General features: G+C 46.1%; 1 protein-coding gene across 1 annotated transcript in view; it reads left to right on the top strand.

The window, feature by feature from the left end:
- The window catches only part of TBX1 (T-box 1), a gene marked incomplete at its 5' end in the record, with an annotated part of 59,987 nt that extends 45,456 nt beyond the window's left edge, over window positions 1-14,531 (top strand). The window contains 2 exons of the mRNA XM_015410113.1: window positions 2,673-2,773; window positions 12,845-14,531. Of these exons, the coding sequence (XP_015265599.1) occupies window positions 2,673-2,773; window positions 12,845-13,290 (547 nt within the window). The remainder of the gene's footprint in view (window positions 1-2,672; window positions 2,774-12,844) is intronic.
- Window positions 14,532-14,547: the final 16 nt, after the last annotated feature.

The raw sequence follows: 14,547 nt of genomic DNA, 5'->3' as shown, positions 1-14,547 counted from the left end.
TGACTACAGCAAATTACAAGTGACCATTACATGTAGTAAAATACAACTTTAGCGTTCTGTGCGCTCATCACCCAGACATGATTGCACTTAAGCAGCTTCCATTTTCTTCAGGGGAACTGATCTTGGTCGTCTGGAGATTAATTGTAATAGCAAGAGATCTCCAGGTGCCATCTGGAGGTTAGCAGCCCTAAAGCTAGGCCCAGGTGCTTAAAAAGTTCAGTCAAAGGGAGAACCTTCCATACAGCAGAATGCCACTATATTTGCCTGAAATTATTAAAACTCTTTGAATCAGAACTTTGTACTACTTTGTACTAATTCCACAATAAGAAGTAGATCAAGTATAAGACTCACTTACCTTTTGCATGACTCATAATTAGTTTAGTTTTAGACATTTTATAATTATAATTATTGTTAAACTCTTCTCCTTTAAACATTTTAATGATTTTAAGGTTATATGTCTAAATATGTCAAAATATTTCTGGAGCTGAAAGCTAATTTGCACATTAACAAATTTGTATATTTTGATAAATGGTCCTTGAATGCAAATAAACATAATTCATACTTTGTACCAGGGCTATTTTTGGGCAGGAACGCACAGGAACGGAGTTCCGGCTGGCTCCTGAGTTGGCCACGCCCAGCAGGAACTCATTAGCATAATAGGCCACACCCAACAGCAGGAACTCATTAGGACTGGCTACAGTAGGGGTGTGTGGCCTAACATGCAAAGGCGTCCCTGCTACAAAAAAAGGCCCTGGGTTTTGACAACAAAGTAAACAGAAGAAGAAGCAAAAGGTGGGTGTGGCTGGTTGAGCACACTTCTGGTAACATGGGGGTGTGGCCGAATATGCTAATGAGCTGTGTTGTCAGGGGGTGCGGCCTAATATGGTAATGAGTTTCTGCTGCTGGGTGTGGCCTATTATGCTAATGAGTTCCTGCTGGGCTTTTTCTGCAAAAAAAGCCCTGCTTTGTACTACTAGCTTATTGGCACAGAGCCCTTCACTGTTTCAAGCAGTGCCACAGCTTACCTTTAACAGGAACTTTTATGTTGCTCTTCTGTGTCTGGCTGTTGTTGTTTTTTTTACTGTACAACAGTGAAATTGGACCCAAGGGCAGAACCTGACTTCTTCAGAAGTGTAGATTCCAGTGAAAGAGGAAAGCTGAATTCCCTTTCTAGTCTTGTTTTCTTGTTTCAAAATAACCAGGGAGGAGGCTGTGGATAAGACTTTCAGGCCATGAGAGTTTGGGTTTCTGTTAGCACACACCTCCCAATTTAGCTTCTCCCCTTCCGGTTCATACTGGCATTTTTACAGCTAGATAAAAAGGACCTTGCAAATTGAGCAAAATCATGCAAATGTGTGTTAACTCGCTTGATTGATTTGGCGTGCAAAATGTTGGGTGTGTTCAGTACAGGTTTTGGAGTTGGGGTTTGGAGATCTGGGGGTTAAGCCCAGGCTTTGTGTTTTCCTTGCCTAAAGAATTCCAGGAGACAAGCCCAGGGAGAAACTTGCTGCCTTCATGCCTTGCTTTTGGATTTCCTGGAGAGAGATATCTATAGCCACTGGTGGAAACAGGATACTTTTAAGCTCTTTATGCTGCAAACAACATTGTTGGAAACTTAGCTAATTGGGAAAGCAAGTTATTTCTGAGACAGGAAAACAACCTATCAAGTCATATTCTTGCTACCACAAATGAATTCCATTAACTGGTTCCAGTGAATGCCTGTCCAAAGAACAACCACATGCAGAACACAGGGACAGGGAATGAACCATCGGAACAGCGTGAGGCCATACACCAAGCCCAAAGTAGTCAGTATGTGGGAAGAAATCACATTTCTCAAGCATATAAAGAGATTAGCTTCAGCCTACCATAGAACTTTCAGGAATTCCTAGAGAGGTGTGATGTCACTTCCAGGGTTTCCCCGGAAGTGACACAGTGCTATTAGCCCAACGTCCATTTTTTAAATTTTTCTTCCACTGTCACTCCAAGAGGAAGCAGGAAATGAGAGGTGGGGACAGGGGATTCCTGCTTCCAGTTTCTACCAGCTATGGGTTTTCATTCCCTAAGCCTTCCATTCCTTTCAGTGTAGTCTATAAGGATATATAAATATGCCATCTTTCATGTCTTTGTACATCGTCGTTGCCCCTGTTTTAAATTGCTGCAGTTCCGTGTTTGTTTTCTTGTATGCCATTCTTTTGCCATTTTCCACCATTTTCCACCATTTTTAAGCCATTGATACATAACTAACCCCCTTTCTCGGCAGGTATACTTTTTGATGGTAATAATTCTGTCCAATTTTATTAGTAGGATTAGTTGCGGGGGGGACGGGGGACGGGACACTATGGTTTCATTCCAAGAAGCAAGAACCGATGCCAGAACCTGGGTTTTAAGATAAAAATGTATATATTTATTTATGGAAATATTTATAGCCCTTCTTTCCTTGTGGTTCAAGGTGGCTTACGAGAATAGCTAAAAACATTTTCAGTTAAAACCAAAAATAAAATAGCAAGCCCGAAATCTCTCCCCCTCCCCCTCTTAAAGATGCTGGCTGTTCACACCCCCTCAAAACCCCTGGCAACAGGCATGTCTTGTTTGTATTCCTTGACAGTGTATTCTCAAGATTTGGTAATTTCTCTCCTGTAATTTGTTGTGGTTGCTCTTTTCCCCTGTTTTAGGCCCAGAAACCACAGACCTGGGGCCCTGCCTCTCATGAGCGCTTTCGCCAGGTCCAGAAATCCAGTATCTTCCCCCGTGCATCAGAATGGCAGTGAGAAAGGTGAGTTTGTATTGTACAGGTAGAGAATAGAATGTATTCACTGCAGCAAGGTGGGAAAGTATATAGAATCAGAGACATGTTAACAACCAGGGATTTTACCCTGCAGTTCTTGGAAGTGTGTGCATGGCTCTACGCACTGTGATGCAGGGGACTCTAACAGATTAACAGCCAGAACCACTAACCAGTTAAGACACAATGTTTGGGACCAGCTTTATAGACTTACAAGGAAAAAAAAAACCTCACTCCCAAAGAGAAAGTGTCAGCGTGCCTACAGAAGCATTGGAGACTGGGAGCTTTTTGCCTCTACACTCTGACCTTGTTCTTATTATAGAATTTGCTCCTGTGTATACCAGGATAGGCCAGGATAGCCTGATCTTGGTAGATCTTGGAAGCTAAGCAGCGTAGACCCTGGTTAGTATTCAGATGGGAGACCACCAAGGAATTTGGATGGGAGGCTTCCAAGGAATACTAGGGCAGTGACTCAGGCAGGCAATGGCAAATCACCTCTGAATGTCTCTTGGCATGAAAACCCTACAGCATTCCCATGTCAGCTGTGACTTGACTGTACTTTCCACCACCATACCTTTTGCAGTCTCATCCTAGGTGCTTACTTGCTGATTTAGCATGACTTAGAATAGGCTCCTTGTCCCACGTAAGAGAGGAGGGCGGATTAAACAGGAATAAACAGCCTTGAAAAAGGGATTAGATAGATTCACGGAGGATAAGAGTAAGAGTCCAGTAGCACCTTAAAGACTAACATAGGCCCCGGGCACACAGGCCGGATATCGCGGGGGGGAGGCGTGGCTGTTTGCACCGCAGCAAAATAACGCGCGACTGCGCGATCAGGCGTCCCCTCGCGGTCCCGTCGAGGTCCCGTGGCTAGGGGGGAGGTGCTGATCACACGACGCGCCAAAGAAGCGGTGCAGCACGGCAAACGGGGTTGTGTGTGTGTGGTTTTTTTAACCTGAAGTATGTGCATGCCCCATTGCGTGCTTGTGCGCATCCCTGGAGACTTTTTTTGGGGGGGGAACCTTTTCACAGTGGGGCATGGGCGGGCGCAGGATGCCACCGGAAACGCGATCAGACGCCCGCCCTTGCCCCGCGGTTTCCGGAAACTAGTACCTCCGAGGTACTAGTTTTTAACCGCGCATCTTCGGAGGGAAGCCTCGGGTTCGCCACGAGAGTTCTACGCTTCCCAGATGTGGCGGTGAGATCGCGCCCGGAAAATCCACCTATCTTCCATCGCAGTAGCATGGCTACTGCTCCGTGTGACCGCAGCCAAAATTTGTTATGTATGAGCTTTTGTGAGTCACTGCTCACTTCTTCAAACTCATGAAAGCTCATACCCTGCCACAAATTTTGTTAGTCTTTAAGGTGCCACTGGACTCTTGTAATTTTCTACGGCTACAGACTAACACGGCTTACCCATCTTGATCTTTCTTCATGGAGGATAAGTCCATCAGTGGCTACTAGCCATGATGACTGAGGGGAACCTGTACATTCAGAGGCACGAAGCCTCTGAATCCCAGAGCCGGGAGGCAACATCAAGGGAAGGCCTCAGCCTCTATGCTCTGTTGTTGGCTGTCCAGAGGATAGGGTTGTCAGCCTCCAGATCAGCTCCTCTGAAGAAAATGGCTGCTTTGAAGGGAGGACTCTGTGGCACTGTACCATGCTGAGGCCACTCCCTTCCCCAAACCCCACCCTCTCCTGGATCCACCCCCAAAGTTTCCAGGTATTCTCAGACCCAGACCTGGGATCCCTACCAGAGGAACTGGTTGGGGCACTGTGTGAGACAGGATGCTGGCCTAGATGGACCACTGGTCTGATCCAGCAGGGCTATTGTCTTATGTTCTTAACAGTCTGTTCTTCAGTACATTTGCTTTTCTCCAGTGTCTTCCATCTGACTTAGGAAAGAGGTTTTCACAAGCAAAGTGACTGAACCAAGGGTACAAAGCCCTCCAAAGGAATTTAAACACATGCACACATCTTTCAATAGGGAGTGCACACGGAATCCCCATGCCTTGCCCAACAGGAATCCCCTTGTATCCCAAGGCATGAGGGTTGCCAAACCTCCAGGTTGGGCCTGGAGATCCTGGAATTACAACTGATTCCCAGATGACTGAGATCGGTTCCCTTGGGGGAAACGGCTGCTTTGGAAGGGGGACTCTGTGGCAACATGACTTGCTGAGGCCAGTCTCCTCGACAACCATCACCCCCCCTCCTCAGGCTCTACCCCAAAAATCTCCAGGCATTTCCCAAGAAGATTTGGCTACTCTACAAGGCACTATTTGTCCAAAGGCAAAATAGCGCACACACTTGTGGAGAAAGGGAGTGGTGTCTTTTTTTAAAAAAATGAAGACACTCCATGAAATTGCTGAGCAGTCGGGTTAGAACAGATGAAAGGAAGTACTTCTTCACCCAGAGAGTGATTGACACATGGAATTCACAGCCACAGGAGGTGGTGGCTACAAGCACAGACGGCTTCAAGAGGGAATTGGATAAACATATGGAGCAGAGGTCCATCAGTGGCTATTAGCCACAAGGTATAGGTAGGAACTCTCGCTCTGGGGCAAGGGGTGCACTGTATTCTTGGTGCTTGAGGGGGGACAACAGTGGGAGGGCTTCTAGTGCTCTGGCCCCACTGCTGGACGTCCTGATGGCACCTGGCCACTGTGTGACAGTGTTGGACTGGACGGGCCATTGGCCTGATCCAACACTGGCTTCTCTTCTATGTTCTTCTGCTTGCAGCCCTAGCAAATAACTGAAAAGCATTTGACAGAGTAGCTTTGCTGCAGCTGAGGAGGACTGAATAGGGCTAGTGAGTGTTTCGGGAAGCGTGTCTGGTCTAGATATTTTTGCACAATGTGGTGGTGGTGGTATAACTGTGCAGTGGTAGAATGGGCCGCAGCCCTGACTTGGATGGCCCACGCTAGCTTGATTGCACCGGATCTGCAAAGCTAATCAGGGTCGGCCCTGTTTTGTATTTGGATGGGAGACCACTGAGGACGTCTGGGGTTGCTATGGCAAAACCGCCTCCTGTTCGTCTTGTGCCTTGAAAACCCCAAAGGGTCTCCATAAGCCGGTGGAGTCTTGGCAGCACTTTCTACCACCATCAGAATGGGCTGGACCCCTGTCGGTGTGGGGGGGGTGTCTCACATTTTTCAGTGCTCCTCCCTCTAAAAAAAAAACTCTCAGCAAACAAAAATAGTGCACCAGGTTAAAAGGTTCTGCACTAGTCCTTAACATGCTGTGCTAGTTTGCCAGTTTGGTACAGTGGTTAAGTGCACGGATTCTAATCTGGGAGAACCGGGTTTGATTCCCAGCTCTTCCACACGTAGCTGCAGGTGTGACCTTGGGTCAGTCACAAGTTCTCTCAAGAGGAGTTCTCTCAGAGCTCTCTCAGCCCCACCTACCCCACAGGGTGTCTGTTGTGGGGAGAGGAAGGGAAGGAGACTGTAAGCTGCTCTGAGACTCCAAGTGAAGGGCGGGCTATAAATCCAATCTTTTCTCTCTTCTTCCTTTTTAGGCCAGGAAGGGAAAGTTTGGAAAAGATATGTCCTCACCTGCAATCTGTAGCAGTACATCCTTCCACCTAAGCACTCTGCCTCAACATTACCTTTTCATTCTGCTGCACATATAGGCCAGGCAGAAGTCCTCTTCGGCCCAAACGCGTCAGCTTCCCAGGTCTGCTGAATTCCAATCGGTGCCTCTTTTTAATAATGTTTTCTTGGAAACAAGGTGCCTCGAAATGGGACTTGCTCATACATAAGGCCCCAGAAACGCAAAGACATGCATCTACAAGCCAAAGCATGCATGCACCTGGGATAGCTTACCTGTTCCCTCTGTGGCAGCTCCTCATATAAAACTGAAAAACCACTCTTTAAGCTGGGGAAATGGCGGGTGGCTGTCAGGCCTAGAACCAAAGGAGCAACCAAAGGTTGTTCACTGGCTGCTGTGCTGGCATTCCAACAGTGAGCAGTGTGCATTAGCTTGGAGGACATGTGCATCCACTGAGTTAAGTAATGGAATTATGCCTGCATTTCCCAACAGTCGAATACAGTATTTACCTTCCCCCCCCCAAAACGCAGAAAGTTTTGGCACACCTGGCATAGCAATTCTACTTGTGGAAACCTGTCTCCACACAGAGATTGCACTCACCGGATAAGCATGGTTGTGTTTAGGGTCAAGATGCTGGATGGGTGGTGTCAGATATCCATCCAAGCATCACCGCAAACAGTCAGAAGAGTCGAGCGCTGGGTTGTGCCATTTCAAGCTGCGGGTGAGCAATTGTACATTTCAGAGCTTAAGAAATCCCCCCCCCCCCGACTCAGGGCACTTCCAGGATTCAGTTGCTGTGCTGGTTTGTCTGAGAAGTGAATTCAAGGTGCATTGGAACATGCAGTCTTCTAATGCTCCCTCTAAGCTGTGGAGTCTTGCGAGCAAAAACTCTACTTTGTGAGCTACTGGCATTAAAGTTGTGAGCAAGCGATTTGGCTACTGCAGCAATTAGTTTGCGCTGGAGCCCTCCTTCCTGAGCTAAGACAAAAACGTATGAGCTGGAAGCTAAAAAACTGTGCGCTAGCTCACACGAACTCATCTTAGATGGAACACACACACACTCTTACCCCACACATGCTGGCAACATAAAAAGCAGTACATTCTAAAAATAGCTTCTAGAAATAGAATGGGAGTCTCCTACCCCCTGCCCTCTGATGCATCCTGTGGTGTCCCCAAAGCACTCTCTCTGGGGAGGACTAGGAACAGGCTAGGCGTATTGTGGGGGTTTGCCGTGCGAGTTCAAAGTCACCAAAAATCAGCAAAATCAGCAACTGTTTCTTCTGTTGGTAGAAGTGCCCTTACATGGGAACAAAGGAACTGCTGGATACAGCTCACGGTCATTCAGTCAATAAGCAAAATGCTTGTGTTTTCTCAAGCTCTTTTGTTGTTTTGTTCTGTACTTTTCCTTCCGGAGTTAACATATTTTTTTCACATGGCTTATCTCTGCTGGCTTGTTCTGTTATTCGTCGATGGTTTTAAAACAGAGTGCTGCTGGCTTCTGCATTATTTGTCCTTTTATTATTTCTTTTGATGGCTTGGATCTTGAGGTGCAATTCCACAGGACCATACTGTGAAGGGCCACAGAAGGCTACTATGGGAGGGGTGAATGTCCTCTAGCACAACTCCACTCACACTGTTTAAGGCAATGACTTCATTGCTGGTTTTGCTGCTTTTTACGCTACTGGTTTTAATTGTTCAATTTTTATTTGTTTTACTGGCTTTACTGCATGTTGTAAACTGCTTTGGAAACAATCAGCTGAGGCAGTCTGAAATATATCTATTTCCAATTAAATAAATAAAAACATTAAAAATGTGTGAGAATATGAAGTATGATGGCAAATGACAATTTTTTAAAAAATCTGCATTCTGAATGCAAAGTACACGGCAACAAAATAACGTTGTACTATGCCATCAGGTGACACATACGAAACCAAAACCTAATCAAAGGTAATATCAATACTACTAAATATTTATTATTAAAAATAATGAACACTGAATAAAATGTACATCTTTACAGTGGAAATCAAATGGTGCTGCTCAAAAATTGCTTCAGTGTTTTTAAAATAGTGTAATATTTACACATTCCTTCAGAGACTTTTTTTAAAAAATAAAGAGACACCACTAAACTTTAATGCCCTTTGATTTGCCTTGATATTTTGAAAGTCTCTACTGGTGTGTTTTCCAATCATTTCCAGCCTCTTTCACACTGATGCTTTAAGAGCAGAGTTATTTCCCCAGTGCTTAGTGTTTTTTGTAATACCCTGATATATGACTACAATAAAATAGGATAAACATTGGAAAGATAATACATATTAATATACAAATACACCTACATTTTGAAATGTTCCAGTTCATGTAAATTTGATGGGGATTAAATGTATAATCTTAGAAATTTTGCTTGAGATATTCCTTTCAGCACTGTGTCGATCTTTGTTTATTTTTAGAGGAAAAGTCACAGATTTTGATTCTAAAATTGACTCCACAACTAAATATGACCCCCCCCTTTCCATTCCCTTTCCCCACACCCTCCAAGATCTCTTCTCCTTGCCCAGAATTCTCACCACAGTCTGTCAATGTTTTGTATGCTCTGTTTTATTTTATTTACTTCTTTTTTAAAGCAATGTGCCACAAATCCTGAAATTCAGTAGTTGTATTTAGCCTTCTGCCGAGCCCTGAATACCCATTAGGAACTTCACATTGATTCTCTTTCCATTACGCAGAGTAAACAATTGCAAAGAGAAAAACCCGGGGGGCCCCTTCCCCCCCAGCACACTTCAGGCCTATTAAAATAAAGAGAAGTCTCTATTTGTTTAGTGTTATACAATTGCAAAAATTTCAAGCGTGTGCAAACTTGTCACTCAACTCAGCTCTATTTATCACAGTCAGAATGTCTTGTCCCAGGAGCACGGATTTCTGCCGAACACAATGTTAAACACTTCATTTAAAAAAAAAGAGCTGCTATTTCTGGCATTTCTCCTCTCTTCTGTGTTAACATAAGATCTTTGCATTAAGAAACAACAAAAGTGTTTCTTGGTTTTGGTTCTGAAACACGGTCGCATTAAAATGAACAGTTTCTATAGGGGTGTGTGTAAAAGTTTTCTAATGGTAAGTTTAAAGCAAGCAAGGAAGCAAAAAGAAAAAGAAAAGGAATCCCACTGTCTAGCATAACTGCATTCCTTGGTGCAGAACGTGCCCCTTTTACAAAGTAGCATAAGGTGATACCCAGACTGGCTTCTCTTTAATGAAGGACACCCTAGTTGTGCTGGGTGAAAATCCAGCACTGGAGAAAGGCTGCATCTGAAAAGGAATTCTTCCATAACTTCAGGGATTATCGCTGTTTTCCAGTCCCAGTAAACTGCACAATTTTCAACTGTCCCCATTTTGTTCCAGTTTTCACCTTGTTAAATTATTCTTGTGTGTGTGTGTGTTAAGTGCCATCAAGTTGCTTCTGATTTATGGCGACCCTATACATTAATGCCCTCCCAAATGTCCTACTGTTAACAGTCTTGGCTTCCTTGACAGAGTCAATCCATCTCATGTTGGGTCTTCCTCTCTTCTTGCTACCTTCAATTATTCTTAGCTCAAGAAAAAACAAATTCTTGCTTGAATTGTCATTTGTTCAGGATTCAGGTTCCACTCCAGGTTCTGTAGATGTCAAATCCCTGAATGGTGGGGAGGGAAGAATCCAGGCATTTTGTCTCTTGTTGTTGTTCGGTCGCACAGTCGAGTCCGACTCTTTGCGACCCCATGGACCAGCTCCCGCCAGGCCTTCTGGTCTTCCGCCGTCCTCTGAAGTTTGCTCAACTTCATGTTCGTTGCATCGATGACACTGTCTAACCATCTCATCCTTTGCCGTCCCCGTCTTTTTTGACCTTTAGTCTTTCCCAGCATCAGGGTCTTCTCCAGTGAGTGCTCCCTTCTCATTTGGTGGCCAAAGTATTTGAGCTTCAGTTTCATTATCTGGCCTTCCAGGGAACAGTCAGGGTTGATTTCTTTTAGGATTGACTGATTTGTTCTTCTTGCAGTCCAAGGGACTAGGGTGAGTAGCAAATTAGCATACAGCATAATGCTTAACATCTTTATTATGTTGTATGATACTTTGCTGCTTTAGACCAACACGGCTACCCACCTGACTGTAGGACGGTTATGTGGGGTTTTTTTCTTGCCTATCATTGTTTTTCGTGCTGGCTTCTTGTTTTTTTGAGTAGTGTAAAGCAAAGTATTGAAGAATTAATGTTTACAGCAATAGTATGTGAGGTGCCCAGGCAATAATCCTTGGTATGAGAACAGGGGAGTTACAAGGGTTTCCCAGTTTCCATCTGTGAAACGTGGCAGGGTGTATGCTCTTTACGATCATTGGGTACAAGTTCAGGGCCCTCCCCCAGTCTCTCATTATCTGGGTGAAAGGGGTGGAAATAGAGGCAGGGAGTATTTTGGATAAGAGTGGTAATGGAGAAGGTTACTCCGGTCCCCCGAAATACCAGAATTTGGGGCCACCCAGTGAAATTATTGGGCAGTAGATTTAGGCAGGGCTATTTTGGGGCAGGAACGCACAGGAATGGAGTTCTGGCTGGCTTCCAAGTTGGCCACGCCCAGCAGGAACGCATTAGCATAATAGGCCACACCCAACAGCAGGAACTCATTAGCATATTAGGCCACACCCCTGACAGCACAGCTCATTGGCATATTAGGCCACACCCCCATGTTACCAGACATGTGCTCATCCAGCCACACCCACCTTTTGCTTCTTATTCTGTTTACCTTGTTTGTTGTCCAAACCCAGGGCTTTTTTTGTAGCAGGGACTCCTTTGCATGTTAGGCCACACACGCCTACTGTAGCCAATCCTAATGAGTTTCTGTTGTTGGGTGTGGCCTATTATGCTAATGAGTTCCTGCTGGGCTTTTCCTACAAAAACAGCCCTCGATTTAGGACACCCTGACCGGGATAGACCAGGCCAGCCCATCTTGTCAGAGCTCAGAAGTTAAGCAAGGTCAGCCCTAGTTAGTATTTGGATGGGAGACCACCAAGGACTTCCAGGGTCGCTACACAGAGGCAGGAAGTGGCCAACCACTTTTGAACATCTCTTGCCTCAAAAATCCTACAGGGTCGCCGTGTCGGCTTTGATTTAACAGCCCCCGGGTCGCCGTGTCGGCTTTGATTTAACAGCAAAAAAAAAAAGATTTATGAAACAAGAAAATGCTTCTTCACTCAATGTGTAGGAAATATATGGACTCTGTAGCAAATATATGGAATTCACTGCCACAAGATACAGAGACAGCCTATAGGTAAAATGGTTTGAAAACAGGATTGAACAAATTCATGGACGATAAGTTCATCCATGGCAATTGACCACGATGGCAGCCATGAGATCACTAAATGCCAGATACCAAAGGGCAACAGAAGTGGATGGTTACTGCCTTCATGCCTTGCTTGTTTGGCTTCTTGGAAGTATCTGACTGACCACTACTGGGTCAGATGAACCTTTGTTCTGGATCTGCAGGACTTTGGCTATGTCCTTACAAAACTCAGAGCTGGTAGCTCTGTAACACACTTCAGGACTTCATCCTTACCGTGTTTCCTCAAAAGTAGATCCCTTTGATTTTATACTTCCATGTTGCTATACTTAGCACTGCAACCCAGAAAGGCTGTGATCCTAAGTTCCTAACCACACTTGCTAGGAAATATTGAACATAGTGAGACTAACTGGTCCAGTCTCTGGCTGCTAATGGGCTTAGGCTCAAGGTCTGGGAGTTTATGTTTGGTTTGGGTCTTAAGATTCATTCTGTCTCTTCACAGACTCTGCCTTTCCACACTCTAAGTACACCCAATGGTGCTGACTCCAGGCCATGGGCACTCTTGCGCTAAAGCCAGGTCCCATGCATAGTCCAGTGCTGTTTAATTTAGCTGCTGTTGGCTGTTTTACATGTTTGCCTGCCCTGTGCAATTGTGACTTTGACTGAGATGGTACTGAAATACCTGTCACATGCTAGAAGTCAAATTACTGGGGCAACCATATTGAAGAGAGAATAGAATTGGGTTCTCTCTGTCTAGGCTTGCCACTTACCTGCCTGTGGCAGGTCAACCCCTGCCTTTGGCCCCGATCCCCTGCCCTCAATAAGCTGAGGAGGGGGGGAAATGGTCTCTATAGTGATGCTCTAAGAATTTCCCCACATCTCTGTGATCTTTACCACAGAGATCAGTTGGAATTCCTAGAGCATCCTCCAGCAATGATGTCATACCCTCCCTCCAAATCTCCAAGCATTTGCTGTGGCAGTGCTGGCAAACCCTATGTCTGCCATGTTGGCACAGTGTGGTATCCATCTGAATTCTTAGTGATGCGTAAGTCACCTTTTGAACCACGGGGGCAAAAAGCAATAAGAGGACTGGGCTCCCTGACTTCTCTTTGGTCCTCTCTCCAGACTCCAGGAATTTCCATGTGGCTTCCAGAGTCTCTGTTGCATTACTGATCCTTGTGCCTCTTCCCTTCCTTCTTCCTCTGGCACTTGTTGCAGATGCAGCTGAGAGTCGGCGGGAGTATGAGCGGGAAGCAGCCAGTGGGACGCCTCTGCACGCCGATCCTGCTCACCAGCAGCTCATGTCTCGGGTGCTGAGCCCGGCGCTCCCTGTGCCCGGTGGAGGCGGCCTGGTTCCACTCACCAGTACAACAGGAAGCCGTCCCAGCCCTCCACACCACGAACTGCGGCTGGAGCCCTCTGCTTCGGAGACCCTTCATCATCACCCCTACAAACATCCGGTCTCGGCCTACGACCATTACCTGGGAGCAAAGAGCAGACCGGCACCCTACCCTTTGCCCGGCATCCGGGGACACAGTTACCACCACCACCATCACCACCACATGAATCCGGCAGCTGCAGCGGCGGCGGCAGCCGCAGCCGCTGCAGCCAACATGTATTCCACCGCAGGAGCTCCTACCAGCTACGACTACGGACCGAGATAACATCACCGTCCAGAGGTTCCCTGAGCTCTGACTGGCTTTCTGCATGGTTTGAATTGCTCAGTAGCGTATGTTTTTGGAGAGCACTATCTTGCTGGAAGGACTGGCACCATAACCTCTGCGTTTCCGCAAGGGTGGTGGTGGTGCTTTGATCTCTTGCACAAGTTCTATCCCTCCTCTGCACCTCCCTTCTTTGCACCCTCAGATTCATCAATCAAGACTGGTTTCCTTCCTGATCCCAGGGGATGAAATGATAGGCCGACTTAACTCCGCAGAGTACAATCAGATGGACTGAGCTCAGCACCCGGAGTGATGGATGGAGGTCGGGACTTCCTCTGCAGCATTTCACACCACCTCCCACCATGTTCGGGAGCACCGGTCTCCCCCCCCTCCCCGAGACGCAGAGATCTCCAGCTGCACTTTTCCTTTTCTCTATAAATGAAGCCATATGTTGCTTTATTCCCTTGCTGCTGTCCTCTTGATATAACCTTTACTCTTTTTTTTTTTTGCAGTTCTTTACCTGCCCAAAGCGCTTGAGAAAGGCTGCTTCCAACACTGCCGTGTTATAGGTAGGACAGCTAGTCCTTCAGACAGCCCTACAAAAACTGAGGCAAACTGATGTTTGCCTAAAAGCCAGTCTTAACATGATGGGTGCAAACAAATCGATCTGTTTAACACTGGCAGAGCATGCTGATGATATGCAACTGATGTGTGCATTTGTGCACCTGGAAGGGTGAACGTCAGTTATGCACAGCAAGTGACCTGTGGGATCTCCATGGCAAACGAATGCCTTCCCTGGTGCATTTATTTGTGGGGTTTTGTTAGCGACATCGGCACCGGCTCGCTGTAAGCCAGGTAAAAGATGCAGTTCGTATCTCAGCCATTCAACGAATGCCCTGTGGCACTGAATCTGTCGTTCCCAACAGGGCAGAGAGCTTGGGCAGCCCAGCAATGCTACCGTAGCTACTCACTGTCCCAATCATGTAATTATCTACACTGAATGCAAACAAATAATGTTCAAGGAGAGCAGGTCCATCTCCGGGATTTTGTAGGCCCTGGGCAAGAGAGCATAACCGGGCCTCCTTTCCCACTTTTGAGTCCCTGTTGGGAAGAAAGACAGGGTACAAGTGAAGTCAATAAGCATCTCAAAAGAACCCCGAGAGATGGGTCAGAATCAGAAACAGCCATCAGGAACTCATTAGCATAATAGGCCATGCCCAACAGCAGAAACACATTAGCATATTAGGCCACACCCCTTGT

This window comes from Gekko japonicus, unplaced genomic scaffold, assembly GCF_001447785.1.
Source record: "Gekko japonicus isolate JY-2015 unplaced genomic scaffold, Gekko_japonicus_V1.1 scaffold490, whole genome shotgun sequence".
NCBI lineage: Eukaryota > Metazoa > Chordata > Lepidosauria > Squamata > Gekkonidae > Gekko > Gekko japonicus.
The sequence above is the reverse complement of the archived record's forward strand: the minus strand, read 5'-3'. Positions and strand labels throughout refer to the sequence as shown.